The sequence below is a fragment of the Uranotaenia lowii genome, chromosome 2 (genome assembly GCF_029784155.1).
Source record: "Uranotaenia lowii strain MFRU-FL chromosome 2, ASM2978415v1, whole genome shotgun sequence".
NCBI classification, from domain to species: domain Eukaryota; kingdom Metazoa; phylum Arthropoda; class Insecta; order Diptera; family Culicidae; genus Uranotaenia; species Uranotaenia lowii.
The window spans coordinates 87,589,428-87,604,908 of NC_073692.1; the positions used below are offsets into that span (position 1 = coordinate 87,589,428).

General features: G+C 36.7%; 3 protein-coding genes across 3 annotated transcripts; 1 reads left to right on the forward strand and 2 right to left on the reverse strand.

The window, feature by feature from the left end:
- Positions 1-2,971: 2,971 nt before the first annotated feature.
- LOC129746906 (mannose-P-dolichol utilization defect 1 protein homolog) lies at positions 2,972-4,324 on the reverse strand. Its single transcript, XM_055740837.1, has 3 exons — positions 4,206-4,324; positions 4,015-4,111; positions 2,972-3,938 (listed from the first exon to the last, which is right to left on the reverse strand). Exons 2-3 carry the CDS (start codon positions 4,100-4,102, stop codon positions 3,256-3,258), a joined length of 771 nt encoding a protein of 256 aa, XP_055596812.1. The 5' UTR covers positions 4,103-4,111; positions 4,206-4,324; the 3' UTR covers positions 2,972-3,255.
- A 744-nt stretch (positions 4,325-5,068) lies between these two features.
- On the reverse strand, positions 5,069-5,969 carry LOC129748263 (inosine triphosphate pyrophosphatase). Its single transcript, XM_055742803.1, has 2 exons — positions 5,508-5,969; positions 5,069-5,445 (listed from the first exon to the last, which is right to left on the reverse strand). The coding sequence occupies exons 1-2, from the start codon at positions 5,764-5,766 to the stop codon at positions 5,123-5,125; spliced, it is 582 nt and encodes a 193-aa protein (XP_055598778.1). The 5' UTR covers positions 5,767-5,969; the 3' UTR covers positions 5,069-5,122.
- A 1,124-nt stretch (positions 5,970-7,093) lies between these two features.
- On the forward strand, positions 7,094-9,079 carry LOC129746806 (39S ribosomal protein L28, mitochondrial-like). Its single transcript, XM_055740686.1, has 3 exons — positions 7,094-7,252; positions 7,427-7,568; positions 8,302-9,079. The coding sequence occupies exons 1-3, from the start codon at positions 7,232-7,234 to the stop codon at positions 8,991-8,993; spliced, it is 855 nt and encodes a 284-aa protein (XP_055596661.1). The 5' UTR covers positions 7,094-7,231; the 3' UTR covers positions 8,994-9,079.
- The last annotated feature ends 6,402 nt before the right edge of the window (positions 9,080-15,481 follow it).

Here is a 15,481-nt window from a genome sequence, read left to right on the forward strand (position 1 = left end):
GGTTTTCCTGATGCGGGTTTTGCTTGGATACCGGTTTGAAGAAGAGGTGGTGAGCCAAGTTCCTGCCACGAACGCTTGGAGAGGATGGTGATGTCGGACGCTGTATCAAACTGCATGCGTAACATCGCACTCTGTCGATGGTAACATTCAGGAACTTTCTTGACGCTGTGCTGATTCCGTGGTTGATAGCAAAAACTCCGTTGACTTTTGGCTTGAATTTTTCCTTCTATTGCTTTTGGCAGATGGCTTCGCCGAAAAGCAATTGCAGTAGCCTTCCTTGTGGCCCGTTTCGTTGCAGACTTTGCACGTGTGATTTGAAAATGAGCAACCACGAACAAAGTGCATGTCTCCACACTGCCAACAAGGACTCTTTGGGACGCTTGACGGTTCCCTCGGTGATGAAGCGGGTTGATACGACTGCTTTTTTCCGGTTGATTGCGCAGATTGAAGCTGTCGTTGGTTGCTTCTGTTCCAGCATAGCCGTGTCCGATTTGAGGTTATGTAAACGTTGGCATTCGGTGATCAGGCTTTCCAGTTTACATTCCCCTTCGCCTTCGGATTCCAACTTCGATAACAACCTTGTTATGGATGTCAGATTCCCTCAGAGACCGTAGACCGCAAATAAAAATTAAGGATTTGAACTGATCTGAAGTGATTTTGTTCAGCTCAAAATCCTCGCAGCGTTCATTCACGATTCCGGCGTAGGTAACGTAATCATCTTCCCCGTGCTTTGTAAGTTGAAAACATTGATATCGCTTGTTGAATAGTGAAATTCGAACACCAAACAACTGTTTCAACTTAGTGACGGTGTCGGCAAAAGAAAATTCACGTGGATGGTTTGGCAGAATAAAATTCACATACTTGTCGTGAACGTTAATGCTGAGGCTCCTCAACAGCAGGCGAACTTTTGCTTCGTCATCCAGATTTTCTCCGTCTTTCAGGAACAGGTCCTCGTACTTCTGGAACCATCGATCGAATACCAAACCGTTTTCGGGATCGTAGCAGAACTCCTTGATGTTTGACGCCAATGACTCGATGATGAATTCTGGACCGCTTGCTGTGCGGATCAGACCTTAGTCTGTTGCATCCTTACTTACCGCAAGGGATACACGTCTGGTCTGTCTGGCGTCTAGAATGCGAAAGAGGACTAAATCACCTCGGAGCTCATGCTTGTCGGATGTCATGACATACTTATACTGTAGGATTGCTGCATGTCATGACATCATCTTCCCAGGGGTGTGCTGAGTACACACACTTGCTTGCCGGACCGAGGCTTCTCGATTGTTGAATCGTACCATCACAGCCATCAAACGAGCGTTTTGTTCAGCCTGTCGGTTTTGTTCGGCCATCTGACAATTTTGCTCTATGATTTCAAGCAATCTTGAGCTTTCGGTTGGTGGTGCCATTTTTCGTTGATTTAAAACGTGCGTTCTTCAATTCTCGTCGCCAAAATGTTTTACTTTCATAAATGAAAAAGCTGTTTTACAAAAGTAGACTTTATTCGACCAAAGGCAAAACTGGAATGAACTAAATTTTCACTTGTTGATTTTCCTTAATGATAAATTGGTTGCTATGCTAGTAGGGAAAACACTCGCCTACTAGTCGGATGGTAATACTGACCTTGGTTTCAAATGTGTGGAAAAATATGGAGCCATTTTGTTTCTGTTGTCGTCGTTCCAAAGCGTCCTGATATTCATTTTGATTGGACGATCATGCAAGTTTTATAAACTGGATAAATATTTACGTAAAAAACGGTTGCATAACATTTTGTGTGGAAATCAAACCACCAGTGTGTAGATTGAACTTTCAGTGCAGAAAAATAACGCTGCGGTGTTGAACGTGCGCGAAAAATCAAAAATAGTTCCGCAGAAAAAAGTGTACTTGAACCGCAAAAGAAATAACCCGACTATGTAGTGTATTAAACTGATGCGATCAGATGAATGAAACTCAACCGTCAGAAGACCACTTCATCGGAGATCGTCACTTCCGGAACGATATGCGTGTTTCATAAGTTGGCTGCGTCCTGTTAAGCTTCCCTGAACTGAACTCCATCGATACTAGTAAGTTAAAAACCTCTTATTATATGATTTATCAGTTCCGGAAAGGTTGAAAAATTATGAATAAATACAAATGAATATATACTGCTTGAGTCTCTGCTTCATGAGTTCGAGGGTTTGCAAAGCAAATCTTACATTACATTTTTCGATTCATCCATGCTGGCTCAATCATCCCACCAAAAAGCTGTAGGTATAGGTACTTATATCACAAAAAATCAATTAACATTTTAGTAAACGCATACCCACAGGCTTCGTAATTCAACGGGCTTCAATCGTTGGTAAGCTGCATTTTAAAAAGCTACTGAAGTAAATAATGTAAATTAAAAGTTAAATTAAAAAAGTCGATTAATTAACTCACAAACTATCACGGCGATGAACAAAAAAAAATCCGTTAAGTAAATTATTGGAACTTTGATCATGTTTTCAAAGTTTAAACGGTTACTTTCTATAAGTTTGTACCTAATACCTACATATGCGAGCTTAAAAACAAAACTGATATTTTTAAATTCTACTCACGTTCCATACTAAGCCAGAAATCATCTTGAGGCAATTCGCTCAAAAACATAAGTTTTTGTGTAGTGCTTCAAAAACCTGCATAATTTTCGAATTGTTGCCACACGTTTCTAACCCCGCCTTTAGAAGGAGTTAATGTTTAATCTTTCCTTATTTTGAACCAACTGTCAATAATTTGTTTTAAATCGAAAAACACTCTGACCAAGGATCTCTGAGGCTACCTAATTCATCATTATTCGAAAAAACAGTTTTCTCGTGTTCCATTTACAATTTTCTCATGTTTTTAAGCAACATATTTTGAATCATTTAGCAAAAAAAAACTGTTAAACCAACTATTCGTTGCGGTTGAATGAACGATGCCCGTCTTCTTCTAAAATGAATTTAGTAAAAAACACTCGTGGTTTCAACTTATCCGTTTATTAGAAATTGTTTACAGTTTTTTTTTCACTCAACGGCACCGTCTACAATCGAACTTCACCGTTGTCGCTGAAATCTCCCATTCTAAAGCGGATACAAAAATTGCTATTTCTGAACATCTAAACTGTGATGGAACTAATGTAAATCCATTCAACAGAAGTCGCTAGGTAAACTGGTACATAACTGTTTGTACTTCGAATCAAATGGAATAGAAGTTATTACTTTCGTCTTTTTATAAGCCATTTTACATGGTCATTAATCGATGAATTTAGTCAACTTTATTCGCTTTGGTTTTGTTGGACTTTTTTGCCACATCCGCCGATTTGTTTCGTGCCTCTTTGTCGGCATTCCAGTAGTACAGGAGCTGAAGAACGATAACTGCATTGGCAAACGACGAACATCCGTAGGTAATGATCATCATTTGGTCTCCGGTTTCCTGAATGGAGGTGAAAATGCGAGCCAATGAACCGGCCAATAACATAAAACAGGTGACTGCCGAAAGTTGACCGGTGCTACCGTTCTTGTAATTGGTATACGCCTGAGAAAGTTTTCCCAGCAGTAAGATCGGAACATTGAAACCCTGAGCAATCAGAAGATAGTTCAAAGGAGTCATTCCACCCATCAGAGCGTAGGTGCCGGCCGAATAAGCACATCCAAATGCAACTGCACCGGGTATCGATCCTCCGTAGACCAGCACCAAAAATGCGATGAATGCGGTCTGCAGGGCTAGGAACGAGGTATCACCCCAGGCGCTGAATGGGAATCCGCTTACGAAGCTGTACGCCATGTGGATGGTGATGGCGAACAGGTCCAGACATACGCTGAACAAATTTATACCTTTGGCAGATTTGTTGGCCAATATTTTTGTGATCTGTGGCACTTTCACCAGCACCGAACCAGCAATGATTCCCAGGCCGAGACCTTTGCTTAGCAGCGCTCTGAAGCAATCGCCTGTAAAAGCATAGATACTGGGGTTAGAAACAAAATGATATCGAGCGATTAAAAATCGATTCCAAAAATAGCTTACCATCGAGTAGGTCGAAATCTACGAAATAGTTATCGTAACATTTTTCGTCCATAAGGAATAACATGAATTTTTTGGCATAATCAGTCATGTTTGGGCTCTGTTGTGATGAGATAATTAAAACGGCTTTTAACAATATACAATCCAAATGTGGCCTAAAACAAAACGTGGGCTAGTTCATAGATGTTACTTACGTTTCGGTTGCCGACTTAAATGGCACGAGATCTTGAATGAATTGTTGGATAAACCTATGAAACTGTTAACTTTTTAATTTGCATTTGACGGTTCTCAGGCGATGCGCATCCAATGACCCGTAAACAGTAACGTGTCAACATAACGTCAAAAACCATGCATCAACCCAATGTGGTAAAACACAGAGGTGATGATGAATTTTAATGTTTCTGTAGAAGAAACAAGAACACTCGACAGATGAAGTTGGTGTAAAAATGGCAGTAGTGTGCATGAATGCTGTTTAGGATACAGAATTGTGTGCGTGAGTTATATCAATCTTCGCCACCTGGTTATGTATACAGGTTGGCATAAACCCAGGTTGAAAAATGTTGAACGTTGTTCAGGGTGAAGAATCCTTGCTGAGGATATTAAATAGCATAATTCATATCAGTTGGCGAATTGCAGCTATTCAAATAATTTTCAATAGTTCAATTTGAATAGTGTTGAGAAACGAACATGGCATATGGACCAAATCGATGCATTCTTAAAGGTTTTTCTTCCTCGAAAGAATGTAACGATTTATGAAAAGCCTTACAGATTAAATAAATAAAGCGTTGAAAAAAAAACAGTCAAATCTTTGGGCTCGCATGTTCATCCAAAATGTTCATATGCTATGTAATGTCTTAAAGTTAAAGGGTCATTAATAAATATTATTATTATTATTATGTAATGTCTCTTTAAGAACATTTAATACGTATTATACTGGGTGTGGTTTCTACTAGGTTTTAAATTCAAGTTCAGAAATGAAAGCTTTTTTGTCCAATACAATTGTAGATAATGTCTATGATTTTGTTTTCAATTTACTGATAGTAAACTATAGTTGACCATTATATTTAAAGAGACTAATATAATTTACAATGAAATTTACAAATATTCTATTTTATTCTTTAGTAAAGAAATCTCTTAGCTTATCTAGCGCTCTGAAACGATGCGAAATTTCATTTTTCTTATCCTTGGGTAGCTCGGCGTAAGTTTTATCATATCCGTCCGGTTGAAAAATTGGGTCCCAACCGAAATCACGACATCCTCGGGGAAAAACAATCTTTCCATCCGTACGACCTTGGAACAGAATCACCTCACCGTTTTCATCGGGCGCATAAGCAAAGGTGCAAACGGCTTGGGCCGATTTGTCATCCCAACCATCGAGCAGCTTGTGCAACCCCTCTGGGCCCAGTTTCTCAAGGAACCATTTGATGTACGGTCCTAAAAGGTAACTAGTAAATTATAAGTTCAACATAAAAAAAACCTAACGGGGAAAAGCTTACCTGGTAATCCTTTTAGCGCATTGAAACAGAGGCATGTATCTTCAACGATAACCGGTCCTTTGACGAGGCGTGCTGCTTCCTGGCACTTTTTCTTACAAATCTCGTCGACTTCTCCCTGCAACTCCGGTAGATCTAGCTTGACGGCGGAGATTTCCCGGGGAAATTTCGATCCCAAGATTGCTCGAACTTCCTCCAGCTTCTTGGCGTTTCCCGTAACGAATGAAATTGGTCTAGCCATGTTTCGAAGAAAACCCGGCATATAAATTTATGAGCACGTTTGTTTGTTTAGATTGCGGTACATCGGGTCGGGACTCGGGATATGTTATGCAACATAAAGTTGTCGCAGGGGAACGCTACATGTATGAAAGTATGATTTTTCTCGAAAAGAACATTTTTTCTTATTTAACAACTGGTTTATTAAAGGCCTTTTACTTTTACAAAGTTTCAATGTGCCGAGTGTATTCGTTTCACTAGATTAGTAGGGAAGGGGGCCGTAATAGTCGCGGCGACTCAACTGTTAGAACTAGAACTTTTTAAATAAGGGGAAGGAGGGTATTCTTCGATACAAGGGAATAATTTGTTTATAAACTTTATCAACGAAAAGTGCCAGATTCTTTGGGATTGAACGAATCAGGTGTAATGCTTCTCCGAATAATGTTATTTATAATTAATTGGTGAACTTGTGGGGTGGATCGACCTTACCCTTATTACCCCTTTTAATGTTGCATACAACATATGAACGTGTTCCTGCGACGTTGCAACACTGTGTGCATATAAAACCTATTTCAAATTATTATAAGAGTTGATATAAATTGTAATGAATTTAAGAATTTAGTTATTAAGTCTTTTGAAAAATGGCTTTTTTTAAGTTTACAAACTAATAAAAAGTATAATTTTTGATAATGAAAATAGAAACATTTATTCCCAATTCGAATATTATGTGCATATGCAAGTAAAGATATGAATTTTATAAAACTTTACAAATCCTAGGGTACTTTAATGAGTTAAAACAAGTATTTACTAAGCAATTTGTTATAAAAATTACCGAAATTTTTTTTACTAAAACACGATTACTGCGACCAGCGTTGCCAACCTTCCAGATTTTTCTGGAATCTTCCAGATTTTTATGTGTCGTCCAGAAATACAGACCTCATGTGGTCTGGTCCAGACTTTTCATAGATTATCCAGATTTGTCCAGAAATTTCAATAAGCTCAACGTTTTAATAGAAAAATAGTATTGAAATCCAATAGCTGAACACTCAATTTACTGTGAATCAGAATACAGATGTTATTTTGACAGCTGAATGGGTCTAAGCTTTCGGCGGTTGTTTAAGCTTTCGATCGCATAGACTCAGACATTGATTATTTTCATGTAAAGAGTATTGATCCCTAGACTACAATATTTCGATCTGGCGACCAAAAAAAAAAAAAAAGGGCGTCAACTATAAAATTAGCCATCCAGACTTTTCCAGATTTTTTTTTCAAAATCTTCCAGACATTTCTGAAAAACAGTTGGCATCCCTGACTGCGACACTACACTTCGTGGATATTTTGTTCGTGTTCCTGCGAAATTTAATTTTAGTGTGCATAAATAAAACGGAAAACGTCAAAAAATCGAAAATACGTTCTTCACACGCAAGTGATTGTTTTTATTAATTTTTCAGGGAAAACTTGCTGTTAAACTGCCACAGAAACTTTTTCCCGTATTCTAGATCCAGCAACGAATGGCACACGCCACGTCTCAAGTAAGTAACGAATTTATGATCCCACCCTTGCAACTCCAAAGAAGCTCCGAAAATTTCGGTGATTCAAGGTTATTCGGTAATCACCATTTCATCATCCCGTATGTGTGTTTTTTACGCATCAACATTTTTTACAGGAAATCGAACGTTTTATTACTACGCTTTTTTTTATTATAGGGTAGCAACTTGCTCCACGGGCTGCGTAAGTCCGATAAATTCACCAAAGGATGGGGTGCCCAACTTCCGGTTGCCTACAAAAAGTTCTGGGATGAATGGAGAAATCAACAACCAGCTGCCGTTCACTATGTTCCTAAAGATGGTAAGGAAATTTTACAAGGTTGCACATAATCCAAAATAAGAAAGCTTAATGTTAAATTTCGAATCGATAAAAAAAACCAACTGTTACAGCCCCTTTCCTACTGACCTAGTTAAACGAATACACTGGATTCTTTTTTTAAACGATTGTTGTGTTCGTGCATAAAAAAGAAATCGTTTAAAAAAAGTTCAAAACAACTGGGCAAAATTCATCGCTTATTTCGAGTAAAGTGGCCAACTAGGACTGTAAATCGATCATTTCCAACCAGGTAGACCATTCTGAGGGGATTTGAGTGTAGTCGGGAAGCTCAAAGATTTGTTTTGGATTGATCTGCTTTAAGCCACGGTTGTTCCGGAACTTCCGCAGAGTCTCTAAGTGGCCATTCCGGCCCATGTTAATGTCGGGAAGCAACGTCCGAATCAATTTACCACCCAATAGTGGTTTAGCAAAATGCGGGAATGTCTAGAACATATTTTTGACATGTTCGAAAATCGTCTTATTTCAAGAAAATCGTTTAAAAAAAATCGTTTAAAATAAAACCGCGTAAAATAAGATCGTTTAAAAAAAGAATCCAGTGTACTACAATCGGCATATTTAAACTTTGTTAAAGTAAAAGGCCTTTAATAAACTAGTTGTAAATTTAAATAAAGATTACTCATAGCGAAAGAAAGCGTAAAAAGTTAACTCTTCGATTCCATCGCCAACTATAAGTCCTAAAATTTTATCCATTCCACAGGTATGTTCCAGCGTGATGATCTTTCTGGCCTGGTAACGCCCATCCAAAATGTGCCACTACCTCTGATCGACCCTCCGGAAGCGCATCAAGGCATCTGGGGTGGGGAAGCCATCATCAAAGGCTTCCAGAAGCGGAACCAATACAAGCGACGGGTTCCACACTTTTGGGTTCCGGTGCTGCGACGGTCTGTCGTTCACAGCCAAGTCCTGAACCAGTACATGGCAGTAACGGTTACGGATCGTACCTTGGATTTGATTCACGACAACCACGGGTTCGATCATTACCTCCTGAAAACTCCAGCCTGTGACCTTCGATCGATGTTAGCTATCAAGCTAAAGAAAAAGATTTTAGTAGATTTGCTGTCCGGATGCCCCAAGCATTCCGGTAACCCTGAAAAACAAAAAACTATCCTCAAAGAATTCGCTTGCTACATGTCCCAGTACACCCCGGAAGAAATCGACTGGTACGGTTTAACGTACAATGAGGCAATCGCTAAAATAAAAATCGAAGTCGAATCCAAGAATGATAAACGGCCACACAAAGTTATTTTTCGCCAAAAACTCATCGAACAGTTGAAGGAAGCCGGCATACGGGAAGCGCAGGGAAATTCGGATGAGATCAGAACAATCGACGACTCCGAAACGGCATCGTCCTGGCTATCGAAGCTAAGCTTCAAACCGAAGAACTGGTAGAAGGCAAAAATTTTCTGTTCCGAACCATGTTTTCGTTTAGTCATCGATTGCAAACAAATAGACACAACTGTTGAATAGTAATTGAAGTTAACACTTTTTCTGGATGAAAGAAAACCTGTCCCTTTTTCTCCGATTACTGAACGTTGCGACACCCGTTGTGAAACGAACGTTGAAAAACTGACTCAGAATGTGGTTGAAATTTTTTATTTCTCAGATCCGTATTTCCTATACATTCTTTTGAAATTTAAATCAGTGTTAAAATACGTGTTGATAGTTTAAACTGTTTCAAAAAACGTTCGTATTACGGCGCGTTCGTAAATTGATTTTTTGGGTGATGCATCGAATTGTTTGGTAGATGTCATATCACCTTCCAATGCTTTTGCATATTGGTTGTTTAATTTACGAACGCCAGCATCGATAGAAAAAATCACTTCGATAGAAAAAATCAATTTACGAACACGCCGTTAGATCTCCGACTTGGGACCAGAAACATGAAACATAAGGCACGAGACAAAAATGTGTTAATTTCCAAAAAAAGGTGTTTAAAAACTTGAGTTAAATGCGTAAACCCGTGCTCCCGAGGAATTCGCTGAAAATTTTCACTTTTAAAACTTTTTATCATAGAAAGATTCTTGCTCTTCAAGATCGGTACAAAAAAAAATTGGATTTTGGAGTAATCTATCTATAGGTAAGGTACACCGGGGTAAGTGGGGACGGTTTTTCATATAGTTCAACTTTCAAAAATCATTAAAAAATCAGCAGTGGGTCTATTTTGATAAAATGGCGTTCAATGGCATGCAGAACATGTTGTTCACAAATGCTGAAGAGATGAGCTTGATAGACGCAAAGCGAAAAAAGTTATCACGTAAATTGTTATGGACGGCTGGTGTCTTCACTTACCCCGCTTTATGGGGTAAGTGGGGACGGTAGATTTTCCCTTTGATTACTCAGGAAATTTTCAACAAATTTGTGTTTTTTTGGTTTAATACGTTACTTTATTGCTCGAACCGTCCGAAATTTTGAAAAAAAAATCATGGTACCTACTATTAATAAGGCATCTTTCAAAGATTATTGTGTGTAATCCGATATTATCGAAAATATAAACTTATTTTAAGAAAACCAAGTACTTTTCCCAACTTTTCATGATCTGAATGCTAAATAATGCTAAATTGTATTGAATGAAGGTGAGAAAATTGAAAAAAATGTGTAAACATCAAGTATGTATAAAGCCGTCCCCACTTACCCCAGGTAGGGTTTGGAGACACAATTTTAGATTTTTGCAAATAAACCCTTTTTCGCAATTTTTAATCGTCGTTTCTTCTCCTAACTGGGTGTTCCGAATGTCAGGATTGTTTCAATGTAGAGTTTTTCGTCAAGAGCCAGCTAGTTTACGAGAAATTGGCTATTGAAAAAGATGCACATCAACTCCACATCGTAGTTAAAAATAGAAAATTTACAAAAAGTCACCGTAAACATCCGCAACTGTCGGAACCGTATCTCTTTTACAGTTATTGGATAGATTACAAGTAAATTTAACATTCTGCATTAAAAGTTTGAAAAAATAGTTCACAGTATTGTTTTAATAGCCACCGTCCCCACTTACCCTGCGTCCCCACTTACCCCGGTGTACCTTATATATAAAAATGAATATTTCTCTGTCTGTCTGTTCCCTGTAGACTCGAAAACTACTGAACCGATTTGCTTGAAACTTGGCAGGTGGGTGGTTTTTAGGCCTGGGAAGGTTCCTATTATTCTCAAAGAAAAGACAAATGTTTAAACAGCTCAACTGCTTGAGCAACTTGTACCAAATTTTGCATGGGAGGGTATTTAAGAACGAGAAATGTATTCGATTTTAAATTTGGCATGGTAGGGTATTAGAATACGAGAAATGTTTCTATGATTATTTCAGAACCCTCCCTTCTTCCAGAGCGAAATTAGGGAGGGAGAAGGGGGGCTTCCATACCTTTTTTATTGCGTAACTTGAAAACTATTCGATCAAATTTGGCTTGAAAGGGTATTTGGGTACGAGAAATGGTTCTGATGGATGATAATTGTGTTGGTTCTGATGATAATTTGGTACATCTTCCTTCTTCCAGTGAAGAAATAGATAAGTGGGAGGGGTTTCTCTAAAATTTTCAGCATAACTGGAAAACTAATGAAGCAAATGGCACCAAATTCAACATGGGAAGGTATTTGAATACGATAAATGTTTCTATGATATTTTTTAAGATATTTTGAGAACCATCTGTTCTTCCAGTGAGAAAACTTCAAGGGGGAGGGTGCTCCCATACAATTTTCAACATTAATCGGGAACTTATGCACTCACTGGAACCAAATTTGGAATGGGAGGGTACTGGAGTACGAGGAATGTTTCTATGAATATTTGGTACTATACCTCTCCTCCTAGTGCACAGTGGTCCAAAAGGGCAAAATGTGGAAATTTTTTCGTAGCGCCTCTGTCTTTTATCTTATCTCTTACCTAAGTATCTTCAGAACATTTGCTTCTTTAAACATGCTTCATAACTTGAAAACATCAAAATTAGTCAAAGTCTACCATAAAAAAATTTAAAATTCTAATTTTTTTACTTCAATAGATAGAGCTTTACTTTATATTACAAAGTTTTAGAATACGTGAAAATATGAAACTTTTTATTATTAACAATTTCTTTATTTGAAACGGCTCATACCTTTAATATGAAACTTTGTTAAATACATCAAAACTCTATCTCTTTTCAGAGCAGAGTTATAAGGGTTTTATTTTGAAAGTTATTTGAATGTTAGTTTTTTAACTTAACTATAGTTAGATGAGGATTTACATGAATAAGATGTTTTGAACATTTGTTGGGGCATTCAAATCACACTTTTTGTTCAAATTCTAGCGCGTTGAGACAAATGACAACAACACTAATTTGGGAAACCCGTGTGAAAAATTGAAATTTGATGCACCTTAAATGCTGAGTTTATAATCGGAATGGAAATACATTGTACTGACCCAACTTAAGTATAAGAAATTATAATTCAAATTCAGCACAAGAATTTAGATTTCAGATTACGTCCCTTCGTTTGAGGGGATTCCAAATAGTCCTAAAATAAAATTTAAATTACAGACAAAAAACTATGTAATATAGGAGCCGTTCACATACCACGTGGAAACTTAGGGGGGGAGTGGGGTGGGTGGTTATGCAAATGTCCACGCTTATCCACGAAGAGGGGGGTAGGGGTTTGGGTCATGTCCACGTGGACATACTTACTTCCAAAACATTTTCTAAACGTGAATAAATATAAAGATGTTTAAATCAAAATCTTAAAATTGCAAAGCTTTTTAGTTTAAGTTTAAAAAATTAGTAGCCACTTGAAAACAAATGATAAACATTCAGAAATTTAAAATTTTTAAAATTATTTTATATCAGGAAATGCTTATTTTTTTTCAAAATCAGCCATTTCAATAACAAAAGCCAAAAAGTAGTGTTTTCTAACTGTCAAATTAGATTTTAAAAAAATTTAAATATGTCCACGTCGACATCCGAGGTGGGGGAGTAGGGGTTTGCCAAATGTCCACACTTGTCCACGGAGGGGGAGAAGTGGGTCGAAAATCTAATTTTTCTGTCCACGTGGTATCTGAACGGCCCTATAGCAGATTTTAGATTTTAAGATAACTTAGAAATCAATATTATTTGATCTCAAATTCTGACTTTTTCAGATGAAAAGTTCTAGTTTTGAATTTTTTTTCGAATTTCGAAATTGTATATCCCGATTCCGATTTTTTTTCTTTTAATTCTTAATAAATTTATTTACCTTTGACTAAAAATTGATGAAACAACGAAATTTTTTACCTTAAACCCTTTTCTATCTCCTTGATTGAATATTGCTAACGGGCCCTTCCCTACTAACCTAATGAAACGAATACATTCGGCACATTTAAACTTTGTTGAAGTAAAAGGCCTTTGTAAATAAAAAAAACGAAATTTTGAAGTAAGTAGTTTTAATTGTTTAAAATAGTTTATAACTTGAAATACGATTTTTACATTTTTTTTTATAGGTAGTTGCTTTTGCTAATTGTATTTTAAAAAGAATAAAAAGAGGAATTCTTCAATCTGCTACACAGGTTGTTATAAATTTTATTTAGATTGGTTATTTTGGTTGTGTAATCTTATTACAAATATTTCAATGGTTATATACATAATATCATCATATCATACACGCTTATAATCAAGAACATTCTCAATTAGTTTTTATGTTAGAACGCTCTTAGAGATTTACGATAGAACTTCACTGTTCCTAAGTTACCTGGCGTAAGCATTTTACTTGATAGACAAAACCTCACAAAGTGTCACACACAACCCCTAAAAAAAGGTAATTGAAACCTTACAATCAAACGCTGATGCAGAATCAAATATTTTCCCTGCCTACCGGAGATGAACAGGATTAGATTATTTGAAGCGCATAGGATCAGAGGTGTACAAGTGATTTTTTTTTGTTTAAACGTAGGTTAACAGCTCGTGCACATTTTTGTCAGTTTAAAGCAGAATTTGGAAATTTTTTTTGGGGAATTCTACTTTGTTTGAAAATTTCGTTAAAAAACACCAAACAAAAACTAGACGATGTTTTTTTCAATTAATTTCAATCAATATCTTTAAAATGAACTAACTTTAAAAACAAGAGTTTAAGTTAGGGTTGCCATCCGTCCCGCAAAAGCGGGACATGTCCCGCTTTTTTGTTGAATGTCCCGCTGTCCCGCTTTTTGCTTAAAATGTCCCGCTTTTTTTCTTGGAAAAAATTTACAAAGTTAACTGACTAACACTGGAAAAAATTAAACTATAGTTTCAATTTGAATTCTGTGATGAACACACTGATTGATTTATGAGAATCTTCAGGCCACTTATAAAACTTAAACTTGGTCTTGTAGCCTGTTATAAAACCTGAAATGTTGCTTGGATTTCCTCAAAATAAGCAGCATTTTTCATAGTTTATATAAGGCAATACTGAATAACTCTAGAGCTCTAGCATTACAGTAAAATTCTGATTCAGTTTAGTGTTTTTGGAGCACGTTCAACCAATGTATGAAGGAAATATTGTTTAAGTTGCCTCCAAATAAATAATAGATTATAGAATTAAAGAGATTGATTTTTGCGCCGTTATCTTAGTTAAATTGCGTTATATTATACACCACCTTTTTCGACTCAATTGTCCAAAGTATATAAAGATGAAATGTGATGGTAGTTTTCTTGAGTTTTCAAATTTTTAAACAAATTACCAAACAAACTTATTTTTAAACAAGTTACACAAAAGTTTTTTTTACGGTATCGAATCCACCGTTTTCATGTATGTACGACTTGAAATATTTTCTATCAAATAACGTGTTAACCCTCATCCGCATTAGGGTGTCATTTTGACACCATTGCAAGTTTGAAGGCTTGTAACTTTTTTCAGAAGCTTCAAAATACAAAAATTTCTTCGGGGACCCTAAATGAATTCAAAAGTTCTTCAATATTGCATCTTTACTTTTTTTATGGACGAACCCTGGAAGCCTGGACAAAAAAACTCCCTTTTCCGACTTTTGGTGTCATTTTGACACCACAAAAGTAAAATCTATTTAAGTCGTTTGAATTATTATGAACTTCATATAAAACTTATATCAATAGAAACCTTGTAATGTCAGTAAAATATGTTTAGAACATTATATACAGCTAAAGTTACAAGTTTTCTCGTTATTCAGCATGAAAGAAAAAAAATCTGAAAAAACATGCCTCACGAAAACTGCTGTACTTCATATTTTACACGTCCAAAAAAATATTTGCCATATGCATATGAAAGCTGAAATTAATGCCTACATCATGAAGACAAGAAATATTTTTTTAAATTTTTTTTAATGAAATGGTCACAAAAAGTTCAAAAAAGTGGTCTAAAAAACCTACTTTTCATTCGATTGCTAGTAAATACTGTTTGAGCGATGATAGAGTTTTGAAAAAAATATGACTACAAAATGTATTAAAATTCCAACATTTTGCTGTCTTTAGATTTTTGATGCAACAAAAATTGAGTTTACTGGAATTTTTCAAAGTTCACTACTTTGCGCGATTTTTTTACAAATTGAAATTTCATCTGTTTTTGTGGTCCACCGTCAGGTTGTACCCGGATTATCAGTGCTTTTACTTTGTTCGGACCAACCAAGAGTATATTCATTGGAAAGCACATTTAATCTCCATTCTAGTGAGGTGCTACAATTCACGCTGTGAGTTTTCACAAAAATATGAAAATTATAAACATAAAATCATTCCTGAATTTCTAGAACTACAAGCACCTCGTCCAGCAAAATGTGTTTGTTTGCTCTCCGAGTAGGTACGGTGGGTGGTGATTCGGGCAGAGAGCGAAGCCGACAGACGAAATAATGATGCGTGTCGTGACAAGCAAACGTGAACTACTGTCAATAGAAAATTTCCAACCAAGAAACGTACGACACGCATCATTATTTCGTCTGTCGGCTTCGC